General features: G+C 35.8%; 5 protein-coding genes across 5 annotated transcripts; 1 reads left to right on the forward strand and 4 right to left on the reverse strand.

Moving 5' to 3' along the window:
* Window positions 1-481: 481 nt before the first annotated feature.
* Window positions 482-2,387, forward strand: EAE97_007974 (uncharacterized protein; the record flags this gene model as incomplete). The annotated part of the gene is made up of 6 exons (XM_038878488.1): window positions 482-682; window positions 779-847; window positions 907-1,130; window positions 1,227-1,362; window positions 1,418-1,603; window positions 1,671-2,387. 6 exons carry the CDS (start codon window positions 482-484, stop codon window positions 2,385-2,387), a joined length of 1,533 nt encoding a protein of 510 aa, XP_038730738.1.
* A 369-nt stretch (window positions 2,388-2,756) lies between these two features.
* EAE97_007975 (uncharacterized protein) lies at window positions 2,757-6,002 on the reverse strand. The gene is made up of 9 exons (XM_038878489.1): window positions 5,902-6,002; window positions 5,343-5,447; window positions 5,122-5,266; window positions 4,309-4,781; window positions 4,164-4,237; window positions 3,784-4,109; window positions 3,512-3,715; window positions 3,312-3,453; window positions 2,757-3,260 (listed from the first exon to the last, which is right to left on the reverse strand). The coding sequence occupies exons 1-9, from the start codon at window positions 5,912-5,914 to the stop codon at window positions 3,207-3,209; spliced, it is 1,536 nt and encodes a 511-aa protein (XP_038730739.1). The 5' UTR covers window positions 5,915-6,002; the 3' UTR covers window positions 2,757-3,206.
* A 286-nt stretch (window positions 6,003-6,288) lies between these two features.
* On the reverse strand, window positions 6,289-10,620 carry EAE97_007976 (uncharacterized protein). Its single transcript, XM_038878490.1, has 6 exons — window positions 9,886-10,620; window positions 9,016-9,820; window positions 8,937-8,964; window positions 8,122-8,885; window positions 7,279-8,072; window positions 6,289-7,228 (listed from the first exon to the last, which is right to left on the reverse strand). Exons 2-6 carry the CDS (start codon window positions 9,289-9,291, stop codon window positions 6,835-6,837), a joined length of 2,256 nt encoding a protein of 751 aa, XP_038730740.1. The 5' UTR covers window positions 9,292-9,820; window positions 9,886-10,620; the 3' UTR covers window positions 6,289-6,834.
* A 3,096-nt stretch (window positions 10,621-13,716) lies between these two features.
* On the reverse strand, window positions 13,717-14,235 carry EAE97_007977 (uncharacterized protein; the record flags this gene model as incomplete). Its single annotated transcript, XM_038878491.1, has 1 exon — window positions 13,717-14,235. The coding sequence occupies one exon, from the start codon at window positions 14,233-14,235 to the stop codon at window positions 13,717-13,719; it is 519 nt and encodes a 172-aa protein (XP_038730741.1).
* Window positions 14,236-15,048: 813 nt separating this feature from the next.
* EAE97_007978 (uncharacterized protein) lies at window positions 15,049-16,182 on the reverse strand (the record flags this gene model as incomplete). The annotated part of the gene is made up of 2 exons (XM_038878492.1): window positions 15,049-15,698; window positions 15,795-16,182. The coding sequence occupies 2 exons, from the start codon at window positions 16,180-16,182 to the stop codon at window positions 15,049-15,051; spliced, it is 1,038 nt and encodes a 345-aa protein (XP_038730742.1).
* Window positions 16,183-24,611: the final 8,429 nt, after the last annotated feature.

Genomic DNA, 24,611 nt, shown 5'->3' on the forward strand with positions numbered 1-24,611 from the left:
CGGCACGGCAAGGTCGTAGTCCGTAGATGTGGTAACTTAGTAAGAAGAGGAATTGCAGGACTGGTCTAAGTGGAAAAGAATGAGATGCACTTTTCATGGATTTGAGGCTGGTCACAGCGAGAATGCTTAACCGCATACCGTTCGGTTTTAATCGCTGTAGTACCCTCTTTGAAAAGTTTACTTTCTCTCTCGTTCTCTTCTCGTTCTTACTTTGGCTGATTGCTGTCTCTAATTTCTCTTACTGGTTAATACTGGTCCTATTTGCACATACATCTTTGTCTTTGCTTGACGTATTGATATGAGATGCATCTTACTTTCTTTTGAACCCTTCCCGTTATTTATTGAATGCTAGGAAGCTAGTAGTGTCTCATTCACTCCACAATCTTTCGCAATCTTTTTTTGGATCTACATTATATCTTCCTTTCCTTTCGATCTCCAACGAGTTTTTTTTACGTCTGAAGTCGCAGAGACCACTTGCAACATGCAAAAACCTCCCGCCTGGGTAATAGCCGCTTGGCCTGAGCCCAATTACGTCGATCCAGAAACACACGGATGGGGGAATGTTATTCTGAATATCGTATTATACGTAGTCCTATGTTGCTTTATTTCACTGAGGATATGGACGAGGACAAGACTGAGGGCTTCGTTTGGGGCGGATGATATGATGATCTTGTTTGCTATGGTTGGTTTTACCTACTATCCAAACCAGAGTCCTCGCATGCAAAGACGACGGATGCGATGTTTTACGATTAGAGATGCTAATTTCATGATGATGTAGATTCCCACAACCGGGTTCTTTGTTCTGAGTCTGCTGGCAGATCTGAAATTCATGTGGACCAGACATCAAGTATGTATTCCTCTCGCCACACAAACCTTTCTCTGTAATCATCACTGACAACAATCTAGTACGACATCCCAAGCTCACATGTAGAATTCGGACTGAAGATGGTCCTCTTGATAGAGATCATGTTTGCATCAGCATGCACCTTTACCAAATTATCCATGTTAATGCTTGTTCGTCGCATGTTAACCAGTGCCACGATATTCTGGAGACGGGTGACTCTGGCTGCTATTTGCATAGTTGGGCTACAAGGAGCTTTATTTTGTATCGTGTTGGTGTTTCAATGTAGGTTAGTTAAAATTATTGCTTTTTCCTTATGTTTGATATGCCAACAGGGGGGGCAAGTGTTGTGATGTGCAATGATTTACATACTAACACGTCATAGACCCCCGCAGGATTACTGGAAAATAACAGACGAGCCCCAACCGAATTGCATAGATCAATCTTCAACACTCCTTCTTGCCGGAATCGTCAATACTCTTACAGACTTCCTCGTGGTCATCCTTCCCATCCGCACAGTGGTTAGTCATCTTATCCCTCTCATCCACAAATCAAATTCTAACTGTAACAAAATAGTACTCGACAAATCTCCCACGTCGTCAAACCCTCATCGTCTCTTTCCTCTTCACTCTCGGTTTCCTATCATGTTTTGCAGGTGTCATTCGTACATACTACATGTACCAAGTAACACAAACATATGATCAAGTATGGGCTTCTTTCCCCGTATGGGTTTCAGCAGCTGTAGAATTATATGTTGGAATTGTAAGTCACTTGATGCTCCCCCTTCCCCTACTTCCTAAAACGTCGGACCCTAACACTTTCCAACTAGATATGCACCTCCATCCCCGCCACAAAAGTATTCTTCGCAACCTACATTCCCAAAATCTTTAACTCCCACCCCTCTCGCCCCTCCCAATCTTCTTTCAGTGCCCCAAATATTTTCAAGACTATCCCAGTCCCACCTTCCGGCTTCGGTATCACATCGACCTCCAAATCCACAAACTCTCTCCCCAAATCAAAATCACGTTCAAACTCCAATTCAAAGGTCCTCAGCAGTCAAAGCTCCCAAGTTCCTCTGAACGGACGAGAAGAAGATACTCAATACGATAATGACACCGACCTCGACCAAACCGTCGGAACGAGCATTTTCGAACTCGGCACCTACACAAACCGCTCTAGTAAATCGAGCAAAGCAAGCAGCAAGTCCCCAATCATCTCAGACGAGGAAATGCACATCGGAACCGCATCCGTGATATCCCCACTAAACAGCAATCCCGTATCCAGCAGCACCCATAATATCGCGAGCCTCGGACGCAATATCCTGGGCTCCGTGCGACGGGACAAATTATCGCGCGGCGGCGATCGCTCGCGAAATCGATCGAGGTCGAGGAATCAGGAGAGGAATCAGGAGAGAGAAAATGATGATCTCTATATGTCTCTCTCGGAGGAGTCGGGGCGGAAGGAAAAGGAAGGGGGTTGGGATATACATATTGATGTGGTGAGGACGGTAGAGGTGGAGGAGGAATGTATTGGGGGGAGGATATGATTTGACGTGTTAATGGATAATGGATAGGCCCTGGAGGCTCGACTTGAGGTTTTAAAGTCTTGAAGGTCAAAAGTAGTCTCGGAGGTCTTTGGCTGATGTTTTCGTGTATATAATGTCTTCTTCTTCTTCTTCTTCTTCTTCTTCTTCGAACTGTATTTTATTGTATTGTATGTAGCTTGATTATTGGACTTTGTATGTAATGATCACAATGAAGAGACTTTGAGATTTTCTAGTATATTGCATATGGTTTGATTGTGAGTTCTTTGGGGACGTACCAGGTTTCGAGCAAAAAACCTGCAGAACTGATTCAATCGTCATCAATTCTGACGAGAATGTTTAAAGTAGATACTAAGAATCTGGTTATTTTCGCCGCACCATAGTCACCGCGCATCGACATCAAGAAGCATTCACTTCACTCAGCATTACATCACAAAGTAGTATAAGATGAGGCAACGCACAATCCATTTAATTGCTACGTCAGATCCCTCTCTCTGCCCATCATACCCGCAACCGTCCCCCATCCAGCGAGTTTTTGCACAGCTCCACAATCGAAACGCCAGCCAGTCATAAAAGAGTCCAGCAGCCAGAGCAAGTTATTCCTTCCTATGTACTCCGCTAAAAAAGAAAGCCAAGCCCAATATATGCCCCGTAGCAAATACAAGTCTTGTGCCATTAATTAGAGAAACGAGGATACTATGTATTCAGCCGTGTGAAATTATTCATGTTATTTTGATCGATAGGTGCGGTATTCATGAAAATGCATGACTCCGCCAGTCGAGAAAAAGAGACCGAATTCGACCATGGGTTGTGTTGGGTAAATTAAAACCGATCTTCGACTCTTTCCAAATCATCGTAAGATAATGTGAATTCCCGCTACAATAAAGTTAGTGAAACCGACTGGGGATAGAATATCTCGATACTCACTCGTTGTCTTGACCAAGTCTTTACATCGAAAAAGATGTAGTAGCCTTGCTCCATCTGTTGGGTAAGTTGACGAGGAACCATCAAATCATCCTTGGTAAGCCAAACTTGCATCTTTTTATGATAACGCCAATTCCTATTGCCACTATCAAGTAACGAGTGCATTAGTAAGTGATATGCGATGGAACGGGTACTTTACTTACAGCTCCCTTGCTGCCATAAGCTGCTGCTTGTCACCCGGATTACTGTAGAACATAAATAATAAGGCCTCTTCGTTGAAATTGGGCATCTTGCTTTCGAGGGGAGCAACATTAAGAACGCGATAGCATTCGGGTAGGTTGAAACGAGCAACATCTGGTCGTGGGGGCTCGTTGTCCCATAAAGAGTAGATTTGGCTTGAGATAGGTCTTGTGAATTGTTAGCATGGCTAAAATAATGAGATTGAACAGCAGAGAGCTATCCAGCCAATACTCACTGCTCAGAATTTAGATCGAGACCCAAATGGCTGATATCGGTTCCAGTGACAAGAGCAGCATAGTCGGGAAAATTGTTCATCATATAGGAAAATCCCTTGAGTCCAAATCTGTCGGCGTCACTCATGTGAGCTAATGGATCTTGTGCTTTAGAGTCCGCGTTATCAGCACTTCTTGATAAAGAACTAGGGTCGAGCTCTTGTGCTTGGGTCAGGGTCGATGGGCCATCTGGTCGAGAGCTGGTTGCTGTAGGCATGTTGAATTGTTGATTGTCGTCTTCTCTGGGTGGTATTGGATTTGACGAGCCAAAATTAGTGTCTTGAAAGCCCTAGACAAATTGATCAGCAGAAGCTCAATACATTAGGAAGATACTTTATCATACCCCGACTTCATTCTCTCCAAGGCGTGGTAAACCTTGCCGGCTGGAGTCTATTGGGGATCTATTCGTGGATGGGCCTGAATAAAGAATAAGATTAGCCGAACAGGACAAAAATATATCACCCAATCAACATTGCCAATTTACTCACCTGATAAACTTGCTGGTGAATCAATTCTATTACCTGGTGCCACTCGACCACCAGTAGATAATGCACTTAAAAGGCCATTACTCCTGGCTTGCTGTTGCTGTGGTGGGTTATTAGAACCAAATCCCAATCCCCCACCGGCTCCAAACCCCACGTTTTGTAATAGGCCAGAGCTTCGATCTTGGCCGATCTCTCCATTCGAATTTCCCAGAGGTGGAAATTCATCTGCGCTTCTCGGTTGTGAAGACTGACCAACTGCATTTTGAGCCCCAAATCTGAAACCACCCGAATTGTTCGATAATTGAGTTGATGAGTTGAAGAGCTCGTCTTGCTGCTGTTGTTGCGCAGCATGTTGTGCGGATAATCCAGCTGATTGCTGTAACCGTATATTTGCTGGGCCAATATTACGTGCTCCTGCCGCTCCCCATGTTGACTGATTGTGCTGAGGTTGGTTTCCTGATAGTGAGGGGAACTCACTAAATAATGTGAGCAAAGTCAACTGTCAAGATTTGTAGTGCTGAGAAAGAAAATAACAAAGCTCAGACAGGCTTAAGCAGACAGTATAATCTGTAGTGAATGTGACAGAGCTATGGATCGTATCTCTAACGTATAGAACCTGACTGCGCACACTTGAAAGTTGTTTGAATTTTTATACCTTCCAGAAGAATATGGACGTGGGGGGATACTATGTCTTGTTGAACGTGCTTTTCCCATATTTGAGTAGTTGTTGTGGGAAGGAGGGGAAGGTTGCGACAAGAAGAAATACTCTTGAAAAAACCTGGGAAGTACAAAAATCAAAAGTAGGTAACAACTTACGACAAATCTAGTGGTGTTGCTGGTTGTGAAGATCCTCCTATTGTTTGTGCAAAGCTTGCCATAGGTCCGTTGTTTGGGCGTGGATTTCCTAGACCTGCTCCTCCCATCGGTACACCTCCAAATGCCCATGTCGCTCCATTGTTTGCTAGAAGTCATAGACAAACATCAGTATACATGAAGTCTCCTCCTATTGTTTCAAATATGAGGGGTGTGAATCGTACCCATTTTCCCACTGGGTGGTATCCTATTTGATACGTTCCTGTTCTGCATCTGCTGTTGATTTGGGAATCCATTGGGTATGCCACGCATGGCCTGCGGTCCTACACCTGAGAAAACAAAGTCAGCATGTTTCCGTCACTAGTCCCTCCGGTACAGAAAGTTCAATGAAAACCCCATGGTAGCTGCAGGTTAATGCGCCCAAACACTTTCTAGCTACACACACACTCCCTCCACCTCGAATCTCAGATCTCGATTTCACCCCTTCAAACTACGCCAGCAGACCCAGCAACTACCCCTCCGTGGAAGCTCTCTCATCCGATCCCATCTAGGTTATAAAATCCAACTTCATGCAGAGCTTGTGTAATATCCCGGCGGTCCATCCATATTCCACGCCATAGGGCGCCTATACACTGCTGGCGGTCCGCTGTATCTCGTATCCTTATGACATCCGGTATTCTCTTGCATTTGAAATACCATCCAATGCAAGCTGTCCCCCTTCTCTCTGGCAGCCGTGCAGCGGGGCAGTTGTGGGGTGGAAAAGGGAGTTGGAGAGCCTCATACCTGGTCGATTCATGGTCGATGTTGTGATTCCCTATATCAATTATTTCGTATTATTTTCCGACTTAGGACGATAACTTGTGCGCTTCTGAATGTGCTGTGATAGTAGAGTCGTTGGTTCAATTAACCATTGAATTTCATGAAGCTTGGGGAACCTTATTGCGCGCATGGGCACATGCCTCCCCGTAGTCTACTTCTGGATAAGGTCGGTTACTACTTACAAGGAACCAACTACAAGAATACATCACATCGTCTAGAGATCATCAATGCATCGGACGTGGAGTATTGGAAGATTAACAATATGTATAAAAAAAATATAGAACTTTTCATACAAGTTCAACTCAAGATTCCATTAGTATTTACGCTACCATCCAATAATTGCCTAGGTAGTGCTTCTTGAAACTGGAATCTAGACAACCTTGTGCTCACACTTATATAAAAGGTACCTAAATATTGAGATATTTATTCAGATGTTTATTTTATTGTTCACTTCGCATAACGTCAAGATCTATGGCTGCTCATTGATTCATTAGAACTTTGGTGTTCGATTTGACATTATTGGGTTGTCAGATTATACCACGCATTGATATACGATCGCATACTCCGTGACGGCAATGCTTTCTCTGCAGCATCTGATGACCATTGCTTCACCCTAGGGAAGATGGAACCCCGCTCCTGTACCCTCTCTTTGAGGACTATAACCACGCGATCACTACGACATCGCTACTCTGTACTAAAGCTTAGTAAATTAATTGTTCTATTCCTTCTTCTCTTGAATTTCCTCAGGGAACGGTTTCAAGACGATGTCCTCGAGTCGGATTATTGAATTGACTTTGAAGTGGCATCACGACGGGCGTTTGAACGAACACCACGCAGCTATTCCAATCTATGGTAGTCCCTACGGTACGTTTGATTTTCGAAAAATCGTCTTATTCATCAATAGCCCCCAGTTTGATTGTTCCAGGGAGACTGCTCGCTCCTAGAGTCGCCTCCATATTCATTTTGACTGTAATCATTACTTGTCTGAGCAGGAGACCACCCCGAGCTGCTAGCCACGTCAACGTCTGTGGACACTGACTTTCCCTTATTGCTCATTTGAGGTGAGCTATCACTCTGGTCACTAATATCCATAGCAGAGAAAACCGCCTTCATGTCCTGCACATCTTTGCTCTCGGCGTTCTTTGGCAAGGAGGTTCGATCCTCGACAAATTTTCGTATTGATCGAATTATTGGATGATATAGTTCGTCGTTTGGTAACCACCAATGCATGCAAGAATTGTCTCGAAATAGTTCTGCCATTTTGCTCCTGAACGCGAAAGTTTGAATGAAACTGGTGATTGTATTAGCAGTAGAACATCTGTGAACAGTAGTGCATATTACCCCTGAGACTCTATCATTGCCAACTTTCGGCGCATCCACATATTATATGCTTCATCCTTAGATAGAAAAAACACAGCAATACCAAGACCTCCTTGGAGACCAACGGCTGCTCCTTTTGGTGTCTCTGGATGATGCAAAATTGCCTCATACATCTGACATAGATCTTCGGATAACCTGTTCATAACTTCAAAATCTGGTGGCATCTGCATCGCCTGAGCTGTATGCAGTCCATGCATCAAGGCTACAGCATACCGATCCATCGAATCTATGTTGATCGCCCAAAGTGGCCCACGATAAAGTACACCTGGCATGCATGGATCAAATAGACTCCCGGGTTGTGCTGGGGGGAAATCCTTGACTAAATATCGACTATCCAGCAGCGCTGGGTCCATATTGTCTTTCCAATCCCTCATACGCTGTGTCATCTTTGCATTTTCAAAGATAAATTGTTCATGAGTAATTTCTCCTTTTCCTTGCTTCGCAAATAACGTTGACATGTCTTTGCCTACAAGACGCATTACTGAAGACTGATGCTCCAATTTCCATACTAGGTTATCTGGTTCTTGCGCGATTCGATTCTTGTAATATTCCTGTGCATATGAAAACCATTCTCTTGAAATGGAGGCATCAAAACCACCCATAATCCCAGCCATGACATCGAAACGTGTATACCAGCCGAAAATGGCGCGGCCTATACCTGTCTCGAAGATTGTTTGTGGGGAATATAGATCTACCAATATTTCGTATGCGGCCTTTTGATGGCCTAAAAGATTTGCCCAATCCCCAAGATACTCCTGTAAGTAATCAGCACGTCATCCTGGAGTTTTTATTCGCGGTACATACTTCAATCGTTGCCAATTGTAAGATAGCTAAAATTGTGCCTGTAGTATGCCGAGAACCATTTTTTAGTGAGACTAAAAGTAACGATACTGCTTTGTTGTAGTATTGTAGAAAGTCTTGGATTTTGCCTTCTTGTTTCTCTACTGCATATTGGAAAGCTGAAAACCCTACCACTGCGTAAAGAAGTGGTTCATGGCGGATGGCGACATCCAATAACAATTTGTGAATGAAGCCCTCATTGTTGGACCTCAAGCTATAGTGCATGAAGGTGATATTTTGGCAATAATATGTTAGGTAAAACTGTAGATCGGGCGGTAAATGGGACCAGCTGCTCCTCGAGTTGTCGGATCCCAAGTCATTTGCGAATGTCTGGTCGTAGAATTGAGGACTACCGCCAAATTGCTCAAATGAAGAATAACCAATAGAGCCTTCAGTTGAGGGTGTCGGAGAAGAGCCTGTTTCTTGTATCAAGGAAGGAGTCTCTGAGCTTTGCCTTGTGCCACTTTTAATGCGAGTGGAAGAATTCGAACTTTGTGCGCTGACATTGAGGTTCGAACTATTTTTCAAATACTTGGATTGGCTTTCGAACTCATCTTCATCTCGGATGACCTCCAGACGCTCAACGTCTCGGTCCTCGTATTCATCTTCTGATGAACCAGGGCTTTCTGATGGCTTTGACTGCCCAACTTTAGATGAGGTGTGTCCCGCACCCTTTGCCGGTTTCTGCACATCTGGGTATACACATTCTCGATTGCCTTTTGTGCATCCTATATGTTGAGGTTAGCAGCATGTTACAGAATATAAGCTCATAATCTCACTATCACATTTTGGGCGGTGTTCGTCACACTAGAAAGTTAGCCCACGTTTTTTGAAAAAATGCAATTGCCAAGTGAGTACCTTCACTCGTCTACTACGACAAGTATAACAACCAGATCTTGTCCGACGATGCTTCACATGCTCAATTCCCTGGCTTGATTTTCGTCGATTTGTTTTCGGGATGGGCCCAATCATCGCTATGTCCTGGGCCCCAAAAAGATAGTTCAGATCCGCATAGGACCGGGCCGAACTTAGAAACTGTTGAGAATGCTGTGCCTGAGGGTCGCGTTCGAGTGTAAGAAGATGCTGGCCCGGTATTGATTGCTTAGACAGGTCTAGGCGACCTGTACCAGCCATGATGATAACGAGACGTGGTGAGCTACGAGCAGCACCTTTCGTACAAAATTCAAATAGATCGGAATTTAAGTTAAGTTGTAGTTTCCCAAGCACCTTCTACATCAAACTATTTTCTCTGTTGTGGAATTTGGAGCAGTTGTCGGAGATACTCCAACCTTGGTGGGGACTGTAAAGGGTATAATCTTCAAGTACAGTAGTTGATGATGTATGAATGGATCAGCATATACATTTATGGAGCACACGGATAGCTGAAGTTTCGACCGTTCTGGAAGTACCCAGCTTATGCACAGTGCCCTCCCGTGGTGATGTCTGGCGATATAGATTTGGAACTGGTTGCGGTGTACAGCTCTTTTGTCATGTGGTGTGGATATTAAAGTTTAAATAAGATGAAATGACACAAAACTTAATCCATAGAGCTATCGAAGGGTTTCTGGAAAATGCAAACCTAGCTAGCTGCATTGGAATTGAGATGCAGCAAGGCGAGGGGGGTTTTAGTTGTCCAACGAATAATATGATCTGATGTCAGGATCTGGAGTATATCCAATGTTAATATGATGAGAGAAAGGGGGATTCCATCTGCCGGAGGTCGCATACGTGTAAGTCCTGACAGGAGGAAATAGGTTATCAGAGTCCAGAGAGAGTTGTAATCTCGAGATTTGATTACTGTTGTAATGACTAGGACCAGGTGACCCATCTGCCTCATTAATCTCGAGGGAATATATAATACGTCGTAGACCCAAATTCTGGGAGCTGCAATCTAGGGCGGGGTTGGTCAAAATGAGAATTTCTGTGCATAGGAAAGTACTGTAGTAATTCTTTTGTGGATTTGAATATAAGGAACAGGAGAGTTTTGGATTGTGGGTGAGCTGCAGTACAATGTGGAGATGATTTTAAGGAGCGCCACAATTTCTGTCTGTGCAAGTTCTAGTGACAGCCTTGGAAGGTCCAGGGGGTCAGGCCAGTCAAGAAGAACAACAGATATTTGGGTCCAAAATACCAGATGTTTGTTTTTTTGAATGCCTCAATCGTGCAGCTTTGAAATCACCGAGTTGAGTGTTTTTAAGGTTTTCATGACGTGCACTAAGAGAATGGAGAGCAGCTTCCATTCCACCACCTAGAATCCTAGATGCATGAACCAAGCATGCATAGTAGTATCCAGAGCCAAATCAATGGAAGGGCCCCCTCGTAGTACTCAAGCTCCACACAGCACTATCAGGCGTCCTAGCAGCAGTTACCATGGCGAAGATTGGTAGGTCATGGCTTCTACTTGTCCGGAAACAGATATCATTAGGTCAACAGTCACGAAGGATCAAGATCTAATATAGAATTCCCGAATCCCAGAATTCCAATATTCCAGAATCCAAGAATCCCAGAATCCCAGTTCAAAATCTTAACACATCGATCGGAATATAGAAAACCTAGGACTTGGTAAAGACATGATGAAGGGCCGGGACATCAGGCTCAGCTCAGTGAGTGCATAAAGACCTTCAATGAGAGCCGGGGTAATGTTCCAAATAGGGTGGTATCAATATTGAACTTAATTTATAGCGTCCAGCTTGGAGTCGGACGATGTGATTAGCAGTTGTGCAACAGACAGCAACGATCGGGACAAGCCTGTGCCGTGCCGGTAGTGGTGACAGTAATTCGATGCATTTAGCTCATCATCAACGTTTTTTAGCCACATAAAAGGTCGCGTTTTACCTCACGGTGCATTTCTCAAGCGTGTTGACCAACATCGATAGGGATTTTGCAACCTGCCAATGGTGCCTGTACATTTCAGCTAGTATGTAATTCCATCGTCGGAGAACAATCGCCATGATAAGATTCTATTGGTCTCGGAATTGGGAAAAGCTGTCTAATGCCGGAGTGTTCCCAAAGCAGTAAATTGGTGGCAGGAAGTCGACCAGGTAAGGACGGGCCGACAATCGATCATGCCCGAACCAAGGTGATGGGACTTCATTCCTTCGTATGTGCATACCGAGCTGGAATTTAGATCAATGACTTAATGTATGGGAAATAGAAAGCGGCATTAGTTTTGATTATCAAACCTTGATCTGAGATCATCAAGCACCTCGTCTCGTAATGCTGTATTCAAATGCGGACGTATATGCTTGCTATTGATGTTAATGCTTTGAAAATGTCTACTTTCCACCTGCTCGACCATGTAGTATGAAGTATGCTGGTATACTGTTGCTGCTCTAGCTTCACGCAACGCCGAGGTTGATCTGCATTGTATGAAAGAGGAAGGCGACGAACAGGGCTCCGGAAGACTTGTATATTGCTCCGTGAAAGAATTTGTAGATCATTTTGCGTACGGAGTATGGCTATGTTTGATAACCCCCGTACTACTCAAGTAACGAACCACACACAGGTGGGCGATGGTGATACAAAATGACAATCGTTGAAGTGTTCCCCAGCCATCTTACATGTACACAAATCCAAAAACCGATAATTAGGCATAATTGCGGTATTTGATAGGTGGATGAGACTGTGGGAGCGATGTGAAGGGAATTCTCGAATTTATCTGGTCTCTTACTATTCATTTAGGCTAAATGCATCCATGGCAAAATGACCTGATTAGGTAGTTGAGGACTGAAAGCGGTGTCACACAACTTTAGGTGAAATGGTTCTTTATCAACAGCGTTTTCGTGCTCCCCATCTTATCCTCGCATCCTCATACTCACACAATATAACATATCATCATTCTGCTTTTACGGTATGCAAAAAAGCTCAGTTCTAAGGTCTTTGAAGTTTAAATACGAGTACGATACGAATACATCAAAATCGGTCAAAATCCACTTCTAATTGGACTCGTAAGTACCACCTTTACGGTGCTGGACTGAATCCTCACATCAACATGGTGATTGTGGCGGCTCCACGGGCAAAGCACTAGAATACTTTTAACTCCACCACGAATCCTTTAATTGTGCCATGTGTCCTTCTCCCATGGCAAGTTCCTTGGTGTGATGTCAGAATGTCAGACTTGCAGCGCAACTTTTTTTTTAATTATATAGAATTGGACCTACACATCCTCATGTTCTTCTGTTCATCATTTCTCAGCCCATAAGATCCAGCTTTTGGGTCTGGATTTACTTTAAAGAATTGATCTACCTATCCACATTGTATGATCATCACCTAATAGATTTGCAAGGCAAATAGTAATAATCTACTAGTGGAAGTATTTACAATGGATTTTCGTACTACAGTGCTCCAGCCCTATCGAACGGTCCAAAATCACACCGAGAAGATCAAGATTTTCATATCAAGTCGTAATTTCAAGCAGTGCAACTGAGAATCGAGTTGTTCCCATTACAGCTTCTCAAGATATGTGATTGATTATATACCAGTTTCTACCACTAGCCCTGAAATGCCGCTGGATTGGTTCGTTCACATCCTATACTTTAAACCCCGTGTCGTTTTGCAAAGAATAATGGGGACTTCGTGGAGACTTCGTGGAGACTGCCGGAGCATTTACGTTACTCAGCGACGATCATGGCATGAGCCTGGTAAGAATCTGGCGATTGGCCTTGCATTGCTAGTTCGGCCACGACCTATCCCACCCCTCGGTCGGCACCGAATCGAGCAAGAACCCGTTCCACTTCAGAGGTTAATATCGACCAATTTTTTTCCCCACTTCCTGATATCGATTGACAAATAAGGGTCGTTGGATATATAATACGATGCTATACATGATATAATTCTACGAAGTTCGTTTTTACAGTATTGGGTTATAGCTCATGAACTTCTGGTCGTGACAGGCTGATAATGTATGAACGAGTGAAGTGAGAAGTCTGAAAACTGTTTATAATCACCGAATTGCAAACCCATTGATGTCAGTCGAGCATGCAATGAAAGTTCCCTAAGTAAAAAGTCGATTTGCTTCCTGTTGAACATCATAAGCACAAAGACATCACATTCATGTGCAATATAACTCTTCTGCCAAGTGGCTGCAATTTGTCTGCAATTCTAGTCTATTTAACAACAAGTGCTGAGTAGACCTTTTTTTTCCTTAAGTCCATGACAATGCCAGATATCTCGAATGAGTGAGAGCATATCTGGGAGAAACAATAACCACCCTGAGCTTTTGGGCCAGATGGTTCTTTTAAAGAAACTCTGATACTCCCAGTTTTGGGGATCCAAAAGGGGAACAAACACACAAGGCATTCTTCGGCAAGCGAAAACTCCATTGGTGAAATCTAATGAAAAGTAACGAGAAATCCAACAAGAAGGGTATTCAAGCTCCTCTAGAACTCCTAATTGAATTCTAACACCAGACGCTGGTAACCTGGACAGAGAAAAAGAAACGACAGAAAGAAAATGTTGTTACACATGGTTACTGAATGTCCTACGGTCCCCTCGATTGTTGCAGTAATGTTCGTCGCGCAGGAGCAGTTTCTGTGGACCCGGTATGTGCAGGCTGTTCCTCTACCTATCACCTTGTCGATATTGTTCTTCGGAATAAGTATTGGCGAATGGTGCATCCACAGGGGGGGACATAGGGTAATTGCTTGAGTCCATACTCTCCTCGAAGCTGTTGTCATATTGGTTATCCCCTTCATTAATATCCCTCGATGCTCCTCTTTCTGTGCCCGGTATGATAGGTATGCGCGTTGGCTTGTAACCGTTATTGCCTTCCCAGAAAGGGTCCCCTCCATGTGCTCTTGCCACTGCGCTTAATTTATAGTATCTTCTTTGCAACATCGATACAGTCGCTAACGATCTAGGTGGCCAGCTGTCATTCTCTCGATGTTTTCTCTGTTCTAGCCTGAAAGCAGCAACCACTCCTTCAAATTCTTCTTCCTTCACCTGCCCGGGTATGCCATCTACTGCAAACTGCTTACATTCATTCCACAAAAAATTGTCCTCATCCTTGGTCCACAAATATACTTTTCCACGCGCTAGCTTTTCCCAATCAGATTTTCCGTTGAAACCGGCTGAAGTCATCACTACGTTTAGATGCTCGGCTGATGAAGGACTGAGTGACGGTGCGGAGTTGCAATCGTGTTCAATGTTGGTGGTGTTGAATTGGAGGCAATAGGCAATGCAACAGCGCACTTAGCTGAATTCGATGTTATGGTAGATATTGATATCGTAAGGGGTTGGACAGGAGTAAAGTGAAGTAGCTTTGGACGAGTGTAGTATTGAAAGAAGTTTGAGATACTAAATGGTGGTGGTAGATGGCTTGATATGTTTTGTGTTTGGTTGTTTGCTTTGGATATTTGACTTCGAGTTGATTTTGGAAATGGATAGAGAGGGGATACTTCGAACCTATTTAAGCACATTTGACCTCACTTGGGCGAGATTTGAGGGAGAGATTATGACTGAGAATATTCTCATTTTGTGACTAGATTTTGTCAATTTGGATGCTGAAATGACGGTTCTGACTCGATATCAACATTATGATTGTAGATAGCGATCATTATGAGTCTTAAAGGCCATAAGTGACTGAAAATAGGCAATATCACTAATAAATTAGCGGGTGCACGAAATTGTGAGGAGAGCCCTAGATGTGAAGATAGCTTTTGCATCATTATCTTGACATCCCGATGACAAAGAAAAATGAAGAATCTGTGAGGCTTTACACAACTCCAGAGCTTGATTTTTCTCCACCAATGTAGTGCAACGTGGTCAGCCAGATAGAGAGGCTTTGGATTGTCTTGATCTTCATATTGGTGCTCTTTATTAATAGAAGTTTCCCCCTTCATTATCTTGTGACATCGTCGCATTCCACCATCGATTAACCTCCTCCTCCTCCTCCTAATAATGATACATGCTGTCCGCTGTTGGTGCAGTAATACTGGAAGGTATTGGGGATTCATAACTGGTCCTAGACGACGGATGGTAATCACCGCTTGTGGGCTGTGCGAACGATGTTGCGAATCCTGCAGATTCATACCCGACAGGTATTTCAGGTCTTGCAGGACCATAGCCTCCTGCAAGTGATAAGGAATTGTTGCTGTTCGTATGTGGTCCAGAATCATAATAGATTGTAGGGGGCGGGTCAGGTCTGCTGTTTGCTGTTTGTATATGAGTATGAGTATTGGGAGGTGCTGAGTATCCAATATTGTTCATAGACGATGGATGATAAGAATCGCTTGTAGGCATAAAGTCAAATCTGCTGTGTGCTGTTTGTCCAGGATTACTGTGAGGTAATGAGGTTCTCATACCAGTCATAGTAAACGCAGCATTATGATCTGGACTTGAGGTGCTGTAATATTCAGGGTCTTTTGGGCTTTCAGGGCCCACAGAACGATTGTCGCTTGTAGGGGACGTGAAGCTGTTGTTTCTTTCGGATACTGCTGCTTGTTCTTTCGCTCCCTTGGCGTCACTTCTCTGCAATGCTGCCTTTTTTCTCCATGCTCTTTTCTGTGCTTTTCTATTTATCTTGTCCTTCCTCGCTCTCGTTCCTTCAGGGTTTCCTTCGGCATTCTTTTTATTTCTATCCCGCGCAAGTTCGTTGCTTCTGTCTCTCTTCATTTTTGCTTTCTAGGGGTTATTTATACGCTCTGATGCAATTAATTCCTTTGCTTTTCTGTATGTCTCCTTCCTCTTCGCTTCCATTTCTTCGGGTGTTTCTTCGGCCATTTTTTCACGTTTATCCCGCTGAGATGTATACTCTCTATCTCTTCTTTTTTTGGCTTTATCGGGATCAAGTACATCCTTTGCTGCTCTTCGTTCCCGTGCTTTTCTGCTTGTCCCCTCTTTCCTCACTCTCGTTTCTTCGGGGGTTTCTTTGGCCTTCTTTGCAGCACGTTTTTTCCGCCGAGATGCAAGGTCATTATCTCTTCTCCTTTTGGCTTCATCGGGACCTATTTTCCTTGCTGCTCTGTATTTCTGTTGGTATTTGTTTCTCTTATCGCTCCGCTTTCTCAGTTCTTCCGGGGTCGGCATGGTTTTGATCCGTGGGTTCTGAAATCGAAGCCGAGAAAAGGCCAAGTAGACGATTCAGCTATTCCGGGGTCGTTAGTGATGTATGTTGGGCCTTGACGTAGTAATTTATGGCTTGAGCTTTGAGCCGGTGCCTGATTCCGAGCTATATGGCCGAGACGGAGTGGTGATGGCCGGATCTGGTAAATGGTTTGATATGGACAGATAATATGAAGTTACGATATGGAAGTAATGTGGAGAGCGAAATTTTTTGTATTCGGTTATTTTGTTCTAAATGTTGATGTTCGAGCTGGTTTTGAAAATGGATAAAAGGGAGGTCGCTTTGAATCTATTTGAACCCATTTGTCCTCACTTTAGTTAGGTTTGAGAAAGAGATTATAATTGAAATACCCTCATCTTGTGATTAGAAATGGTCAATTTAACTTCCAAAGAGATGTTTTGACTACGGAAAATGAGATTCGTTGATGGTAAGAGGCCACAAGTGACTGGAACTAGATAATATGACGCGGGGGTTTGAACGTTTGACTCCAAATACGCATAATAGCTTGAGAAATATTTCATCATAACTGGAAGTCTCCTTATTTGATGACGAGAAATAGATATCTTGACTCCCAACGGCGATTTCCCCACCCAATATCAACAGAGTGACTGTGAAAAATATCCTTCGTGGGTGTGAATAGGCTCATGAGTGGCTGAAATGAATGACATGACGTATATTGTTCGACTTTTTCGACTGCGGATAAGCATGATGATTGGGGAAAATGACCTCCATGAGTGGGATTTGGCAGATGGATGACTGGAAATGAACGTGTTGATTCATGACTAGATTTCGACTCGAAATGCATATGGTGACTATGAATAATCACGCCCACGAATATGGGAACTACGATAATTACTATGTTTAAAATGATATGTGATTCGAAACGTCAATATTCAGTGTTATGAGTATCCTCTATGACTGAAAATGTCTGCATTGACTCCTGTCATAACATTTTGGACTCATGACAGACATATTCACTTGTATGATCACGCCATGATTAAGTAAAGTAGTATTCATCATATATGAGTTAAGATGTTGACTCGGGATATTGTGTTCTGCGTGGGAATGGAAAGAATGGTAATACAGGGCAGTGATTGTTTACATTTATAACGCACGACATAAAGAATGCAATCTATCCCGCTGACCTCTCACTACCCATAGTCTATTTACCTAGAAGTACCATCCTCTCTGTTGGCTGGCGAATCTTTAGGAATAGAGCTGGGCTCTCGAATTCTCTAACAACCTGTCGGGATATCGATCATGTGATCAAAGAGGGCACTGTATTAGCTAGCGTCACGCTAGTGCTACCCTATATTAAATACTAGCTTCCCATAGATAATAATGATCAAAAACAAATACAATCATAATAGACTAAAATACTTTACATTTATATCAACCAAATTGATATTAATATTAATTAATAATATTACAAATTAGAATCTTAAATTTTACTATAAAGTATTAGATATTTTATATAATATTTAGGATTGGTAGAAATTTTGAAGAGATTATAAAGAAGATATTATTATATCTAATATAGTGTATTATTTATTATTATAATGTTAAAAAGTATGCTTCGGATAATTATATCAGAAAAACATATTCAAAAAGATTGTTTTTATTAAGTACAATAAATCGATTTTATATTTATTATATATTCATCTTTATATTGCATGTTATATTAAATAAAATAATAACCTTTATTATTATATATTTATAAAATATTCTTTTATATATAATTATATCTATAATAATTTCGAGATCCCCCTATATATATATTCTATTATATCAAACAATAACAATATTATAATTATTATCAAGAATATTATTAATAAGAATATATATATAGAGAAAGAAAAAGAAGAATATAAAGAATAATTAAATTTAGTTAAAGAATAGTAAAATATTAATAAATCTATTGTACTTAATATTAAAATATTTATTAAATATATTAGATTTAAGTATAAATAGTATGATTATAAGAATATTAATAATAATAATCTAATAGAGATCTTTTATAATGATTTCAAGATATTCAATATTATATATTTTTCGAAAATCTATTAGATTGATATATAAAAGTTGTATTAGATATTATATATATAAGGAGTATATATTCCAAAGATATATATTAAGATATTTATAATATTATATAAATAATTCTATAAATTTATTATTGATATATAAATAAAAAAATAAGTTCAAGAAGTACTAAAAAACATTAATATTAAAAAACCCAAATTTAAATTCGGAATTATTTGTAATTTCATTAAAAACAACTTTAATTATAAAAAAGAAGATAATAAAGATAGTAATCTATATAATAAAAAAGGGGATTCTAATAATAATGGAGATAATAATAATAATATTAATTATAAAGATAATAGATTATTATAGAATAAAAGATTATTAAAATATTTTAATATATAATCTTTTATTAGTTTATCAAAATTCTATATTAATAAAAAAAAATATAGTGGAGATAATAACAATTTCGATTTCAAACTCTTAATATTCTATTGAATCATATAATATATAGAAATATTAATGGATATATAATACAAGGCGTTTCTTATTATATTTAAAAACAATATATTTGAATTTTTTTATATTAATTATAAATCGCTATCATTTATTTTTAAAGAATTATATATTTATATTGTCACGGAATTCACCGTCTTGTGCAACAACACGTGATTGAGCATGGCACTCCTACGAAGTGCTTATTCCTATGATCACCACATAGTCTTCTATTCATTTCATATGTGAACCCTAATATCTAATTAGGCGACTTCGTCGCTCGATCAGGGTATATAAGGTAGGCATGATCCTTATGATCATACCCCAAGTCAATCTAGTTTATTATCACTATACATACCTATTATATGATCAGAATGACCAATCGACATAGCTATCCCTCCGTGATATATATACAAAATAATTTTGAGGGAAATAAATATTAATATAATATATTATTTAAATAGAATAATATTATTTTCAAATTAACTAAGAAAAAAAACAAAAACAAATTATTCAGTGAGTGTTTTATTATTATAATTAAGTAACTATATATACTACAATATCGATTTGATCCTATTATATGACAGATATCCTATCTATATAATAAGCTTATACTTATATATAAAAATATAGAGACATATAACCTAGCTTATTTTAACCCCAAGAAAGAAATATTTAATTTAATTAATCAATTATGATAATCTATTAATATATAAAAGAGATTATATAAAAATAAGAAAGATATAATATTATTTATTAATAAAAGATTTTATAGTAATAATAGCAATAATCAGAATAATTCTAGGAATTCCAGAAATAATAATTTTAGAAATAACAATTTCAGAAACAATTCTTATAATAAATTATAATATTTCAATTCCTTAAATCAATATAATCAATACTGAATATGCAAGAAAGAAAAATACCAATTTATAAAGTATTCTAAAAAGAAACAAAACAAATAGAGATGTGAATATAGGGAGAAGATTAAGAGTAATAATAATAATATATTTAATAAATATTATAACTAATAGATAATTGAATATAAGGGAAAAGTTATTAATATAGAATTTAATTTAGAAATTAAAATGAGTCTATTTTTTGTAGATCTTAATATCGAAAATGATATAAACAAAATATTTTTTATAAACTTTAAATCTATTAATAATCAAAAAATATTTAACTAATTATTAATTAATATATTATTATATATAATGATTAGAGATTTTATTAAGATTATTCTATTAGTAGAGAATATAATAAATATCTTTTATATAAACTATATAAACAAAAAATTCTTTAGTATATATATTGATATAATATATATAGAAAAGTCTATAATTGGGATTAGATAATATTATATATAAAAGCAAATTTGCCTAATTATATATGATTTATAAATAATAAATATTATAAATATATACTTTAAAAAGGGAATTGTAATATCAATAGAATTATTTTATTATTATATTATTTGAAGATATCGATTTTCATATTATAAATACTAATATTCTATTCTTATTGAGCCTTAAGGATATGAATTATCTTAAAACGTTTTATAATAATATTACTAATTAATTTATTTTCAAATGATTAATATTTTATTATTAGAAGATATGGGTATACATTTTTAATATAAAAATGAATATGAATTAATTCATTTAAAAATTAATCTACTAGAATAATTATTTAATTATTATTGAATTATAATATTTTATTAATAATTGGCCATTTATTAATATAATATTTTTATTAATATTATAACGAGTAGATATAATAAGAATAATAACGCTATTAAATATTTCATTAAGTACTGCAAATACTATTAAATATATAGCAAATCACCCGGATATTTCAGATTTATTTTATCAAAGGATATTGAATTTAATTATACTATATATATTGATATTATATATATTGCAGGTGAATCAATTCTATATATTATTGATAAAATAACATACTATCAAGCAATTTGGTTTTTTAATAATATATCTATTAAGTATATATTTAATATATTTAGGGAATGCTGAATTAATATATATATTAAATTATTAAATTATATTATTCACAATACAAAAAAGAATTTTATAAATAAAGAATTTATTTAAAATATTAAGTCTATATTAATTATTATTAAGAATATATTAATTGAGGTATATAATTCTATAAATATTATAGAGAGATATTATTATTTTTTATACTATATATATAAGATTTTGATTAAGGAACTTAAGAATGATAATCTGATTAAAATAATAGTTTTATAAATAATAGTAAAGGCTATAAACAATATAATAAAATTAAATAGACTTATCCCTATATTTTTAGTTTATGGAATATATCCTAGATTGAGTGATATTAATCTATTAACTATAATAATTATTTAATATACAAAAGCTACAAAGAAAGTTATAGCAGAAATATATTATATTTGTATTAAGAAATAAATTACAGAAATATTAAGATTAAGGAATAGATTATTTATAATATTAGTTTTTATTTTACTTTTGAATTTAGAGGTTTTTATGTGAACAAGGGTATTCACTCCAAGGGAATAACTTCAATACAATGGCTATTATATCAAAGGGAAATAAGCAAATGCGAAAGAGATTAGCTTTTTCAATAGTGTCTATATAAGATCTACTATTTTTCTATATAGCTAGCTTTTTAGATAGAATATAATTAGATATATAGAACTTATAAATATATAGATATTATATCTTCCATATTCTTCTCAAATTAATATTAATTAATAATATTACAAATTACTTAATTATTTGAAACCCCTTTTTACCCTTATTATTTCCACTATATTTAGCATTAGCTTTAATTAAGTTAGCAAGTAATCTGATAAATCTATATTTAAAATCATAGAAGCCTATAATAATACTAAGAGTATTGATTTATTGTATAGCAATGTTTACATCCTTTATAAAAATATAATTAATATTCCCTATCACCTTCTTCTTAATAAGAATATATTTACAAAAACTTTTCAGAATAAGGAAAAGAAGAATTAAAGAGATATAAAAAAGAGTTCATTTGATATAAAATATAAAAAGGAATCTTAGAATTATTCTTTCCTAAAAGACTTTTTTATAGCTAAATAATTCTATAAAGAATTCACATTCCAATATATAATTGAATATTATATTAATAATTACTTTCAATTCAAAAGTATTGTATATTCAAAGACCAAAGTTATTAATACATTCCTTTAGAATGTAATTATATATAATTTCAAGGATATTCGATATTTTTTTATAAGAAATACCAATAAATTAATATTTTATGATTTTTATAGAATTTTATAATATTATAAAGTATATATTAATATTAATAAAAATATTAAGAATATTTTTATAAATATATTCTTATATAAGAAATATTATAATTGGATTATAGAATAATTTATAAAATATTAGACTAATAAAATGGAATTATTTATATTTATTAAATAAATCAATCTTTTTATCGAATTTAATAGAAATCCATAAATCAAATTATTTGCCGATTTTCCTATCAAATCCTTGAATAATGAATTAGCTAATCACTTAATTTTGCTAAAATCCAGCAAAATTACAAGTAAATTAATTACTCCTTTTGATATACATAAAGAACTACTCTTATTATATAATTTTGGGGATATATAATTACTATTTATTTTTTTTAATAAATATTCCTATAGGATTATTTAATAATAATAATAATAACTCAAATAATTCTAATGATAATTATAAAAGTAATCGAGATAGTAATAAAGGTAGTAAAAATGATAGGAATTATAATCATTCTGATTAATATAATAATTAATATAATCAGAGTTGCTATCTTATTGATTTTTTAAAAATTTATAGAGATAATAATAAATATACAGATATTGATAATTCTTTTGACTTAAAAATCTCTATATTTAAGGAATATTACCATCAGATATTTATATTATTCAAAATGATTATAATAGTCTTTCTAATAATATTCTCAAATGTAATTAGAGATTACTATTAAGCTAATCTGAGTAATTTCTTTAATATATATTAAGGATTATGTAAGATGATAATCAATAATTTCGAAGGATCTAAATATCAATGGAATATGCTCCTCAAATAAAACAATATCTCTTTCAAAACCTATATCAAAAATAATCCTGATATAAATCTTTAAGAAATATTTAATATAATGATTAAGGATTTATGCTTTCTTTAATATATTATTCCTCCAACTATATATAATTCTTAATTATATTATATTAAGATTTTGTTTGTATGTAATGGTATTTCGGAATGCTATTTTGTAATATACAATTCTTATACAATTGTTTCAGATTTTATTAACTAGATTAAGCAAATTATTAATTTTATTGAAAAGTATTTTCAAAATAAAATATATTTATTAAAATATTTCTTATAGATCAATATTTCTATAATAATAGATCTTTGAATTCATCTTTTCGGAAATTTTATAATAAAGATGCTGATAGATAATCTTTTTTTATATTATTCAATAAGGGTAAGAATAACTATTATTTTCCTAATTATAAGAAAAAGAGTTATAAATACTATAAGTATATCTAAAAAAAAAAGATTTATTTAAAATGAATTATTATATTAAGTATAATAATCTTGATAACAAAAGCTTTATAAAACAATATAATTAGTTTCTAATTGATATCAGATAAGAAGATAATTAAGAAGATGATAGTAATAATAATAATCATTTTATTAATCAATACTTTATCAATACAAACAATTCTAAAAAAATTTCTAGGATATTTTTTATATTAATAAATACTTGTAATGAATTATTAATAATAATTAATCTCAATAATATTGTAAGTATTTATATGTTGATAGCTGAAACATATATTGCAAGCAACAAGTAATATAATAATAATAAATTCTTTGGTATTATAATCAATATAAATACAGCTCAAAAATCAATCATTAAATATAATCAATATCTAGCATAAAAGAAAATTGAGGATATTGAATATAACAAAACTATTACTAACTAAGTAATAATCTAGTTTGGTATTGAAATAATTATCTCAATTGGTTTGTTTTATATAAAGCTTTTATTCAAAAATATAAAATAAAATATAATAAAAGCTGATATTTTATTTTTATTTTATTTAATAAATATGGATAGGTTCAAATTCAAGTATAATAATTTTAATAATGTTATTATCACTCTTAAAAATATTTATTTAGTATATTAATAATTTAGCTATATATTTTTATTATAAAATGTTAATATTTAGAATTTAATTAATCATTTTATTAATAATGGGGAATGCTATTTTATTAAAATTGAATTATAATGAATTCACCACTATTTTGATTATCCATCTATTTATAAATTTTATAAAATACTCAAATGCTTTGAATACAATAAGAATTTTGAAATAATCAAATAGTTTATTAAGTTTTATTATTATTATCAAATATACAACAAATTATCTAACAAATTTAAATTCTCTTCATTTAATAAGGATTTTGAATTTAATTATATGATATTTATTAATATATTTTATATCAATAATGATTCTATTTTGTATATTTATTAACAAAGTTATACACTTTTAAGCTATTCGATGACTAAGTAATATATTTATAAAGTATATATAAAACAAATTTTGGGAGTACTGAATTGATATATATATTAATCCATTAAAATGTATCATTTATAATATTAATATTAACTTTGTTAAAAAAGAATTCTAATAGTATATTATATCAATATTAATTCAAATAAAAATAGTTCCTATAAAAGTATATTATTCTATAAATATTATTGAGAGATTTTATATACTATTATATAAATCTTATAAAATTATTTATAATAAGATTTATAAATTAAATATTAGTAAAAT

Source organism: Botrytis byssoidea (genome assembly GCF_014898295.1).
Source record: "Botrytis byssoidea strain MUCL 94 chromosome Unknown BBYS_016, whole genome shotgun sequence".
NCBI classification, from domain to species: Eukaryota; Fungi; Ascomycota; class Leotiomycetes; order Helotiales; family Sclerotiniaceae; genus Botrytis; species Botrytis byssoidea.

What these genes read in the sequence shown, in the direction of transcription:
- EAE97_007975 (XM_038878489.1), bottom strand. An exon ending in TTCACCAGCAAGTTTATCAG is followed by an intron (nt 4,238 to 4,308) that starts GTGAGTAAATTG and finishes TTCTTTATTCAG; the next exon opens with GCCCATCCACGAATAGATCC. An exon ending in CTCGATCTAAATTCTGAGCA is followed by an intron (nt 3,716 to 3,783) that starts GTGAGTATTGGC and finishes ACAATTCACAAG; the next exon opens with ACCTATCTCAAGCCAAATCT.
- EAE97_007976 (XM_038878490.1), bottom strand. Translation starts at nt 9,291, where the DNA reads ATGGCTGGTACAGGTCGCCTAGACCTGTCTAAGCAATCAATACCGGGC. An exon ending in ACACCGCCCAAAATGTGATA is followed by an intron (nt 8,886 to 8,936) that starts GTGAGATTATGA and finishes CTCAACATATAG; the next exon opens with GATGCACAAAAGGCAATCGA. An exon ending in TACAATTGGCAACGATTGAA is followed by an intron (nt 8,073 to 8,121) that starts GTATGTACCGCG and finishes GATTACTTACAG; the next exon opens with GAGTATCTTGGGGATTGGGC.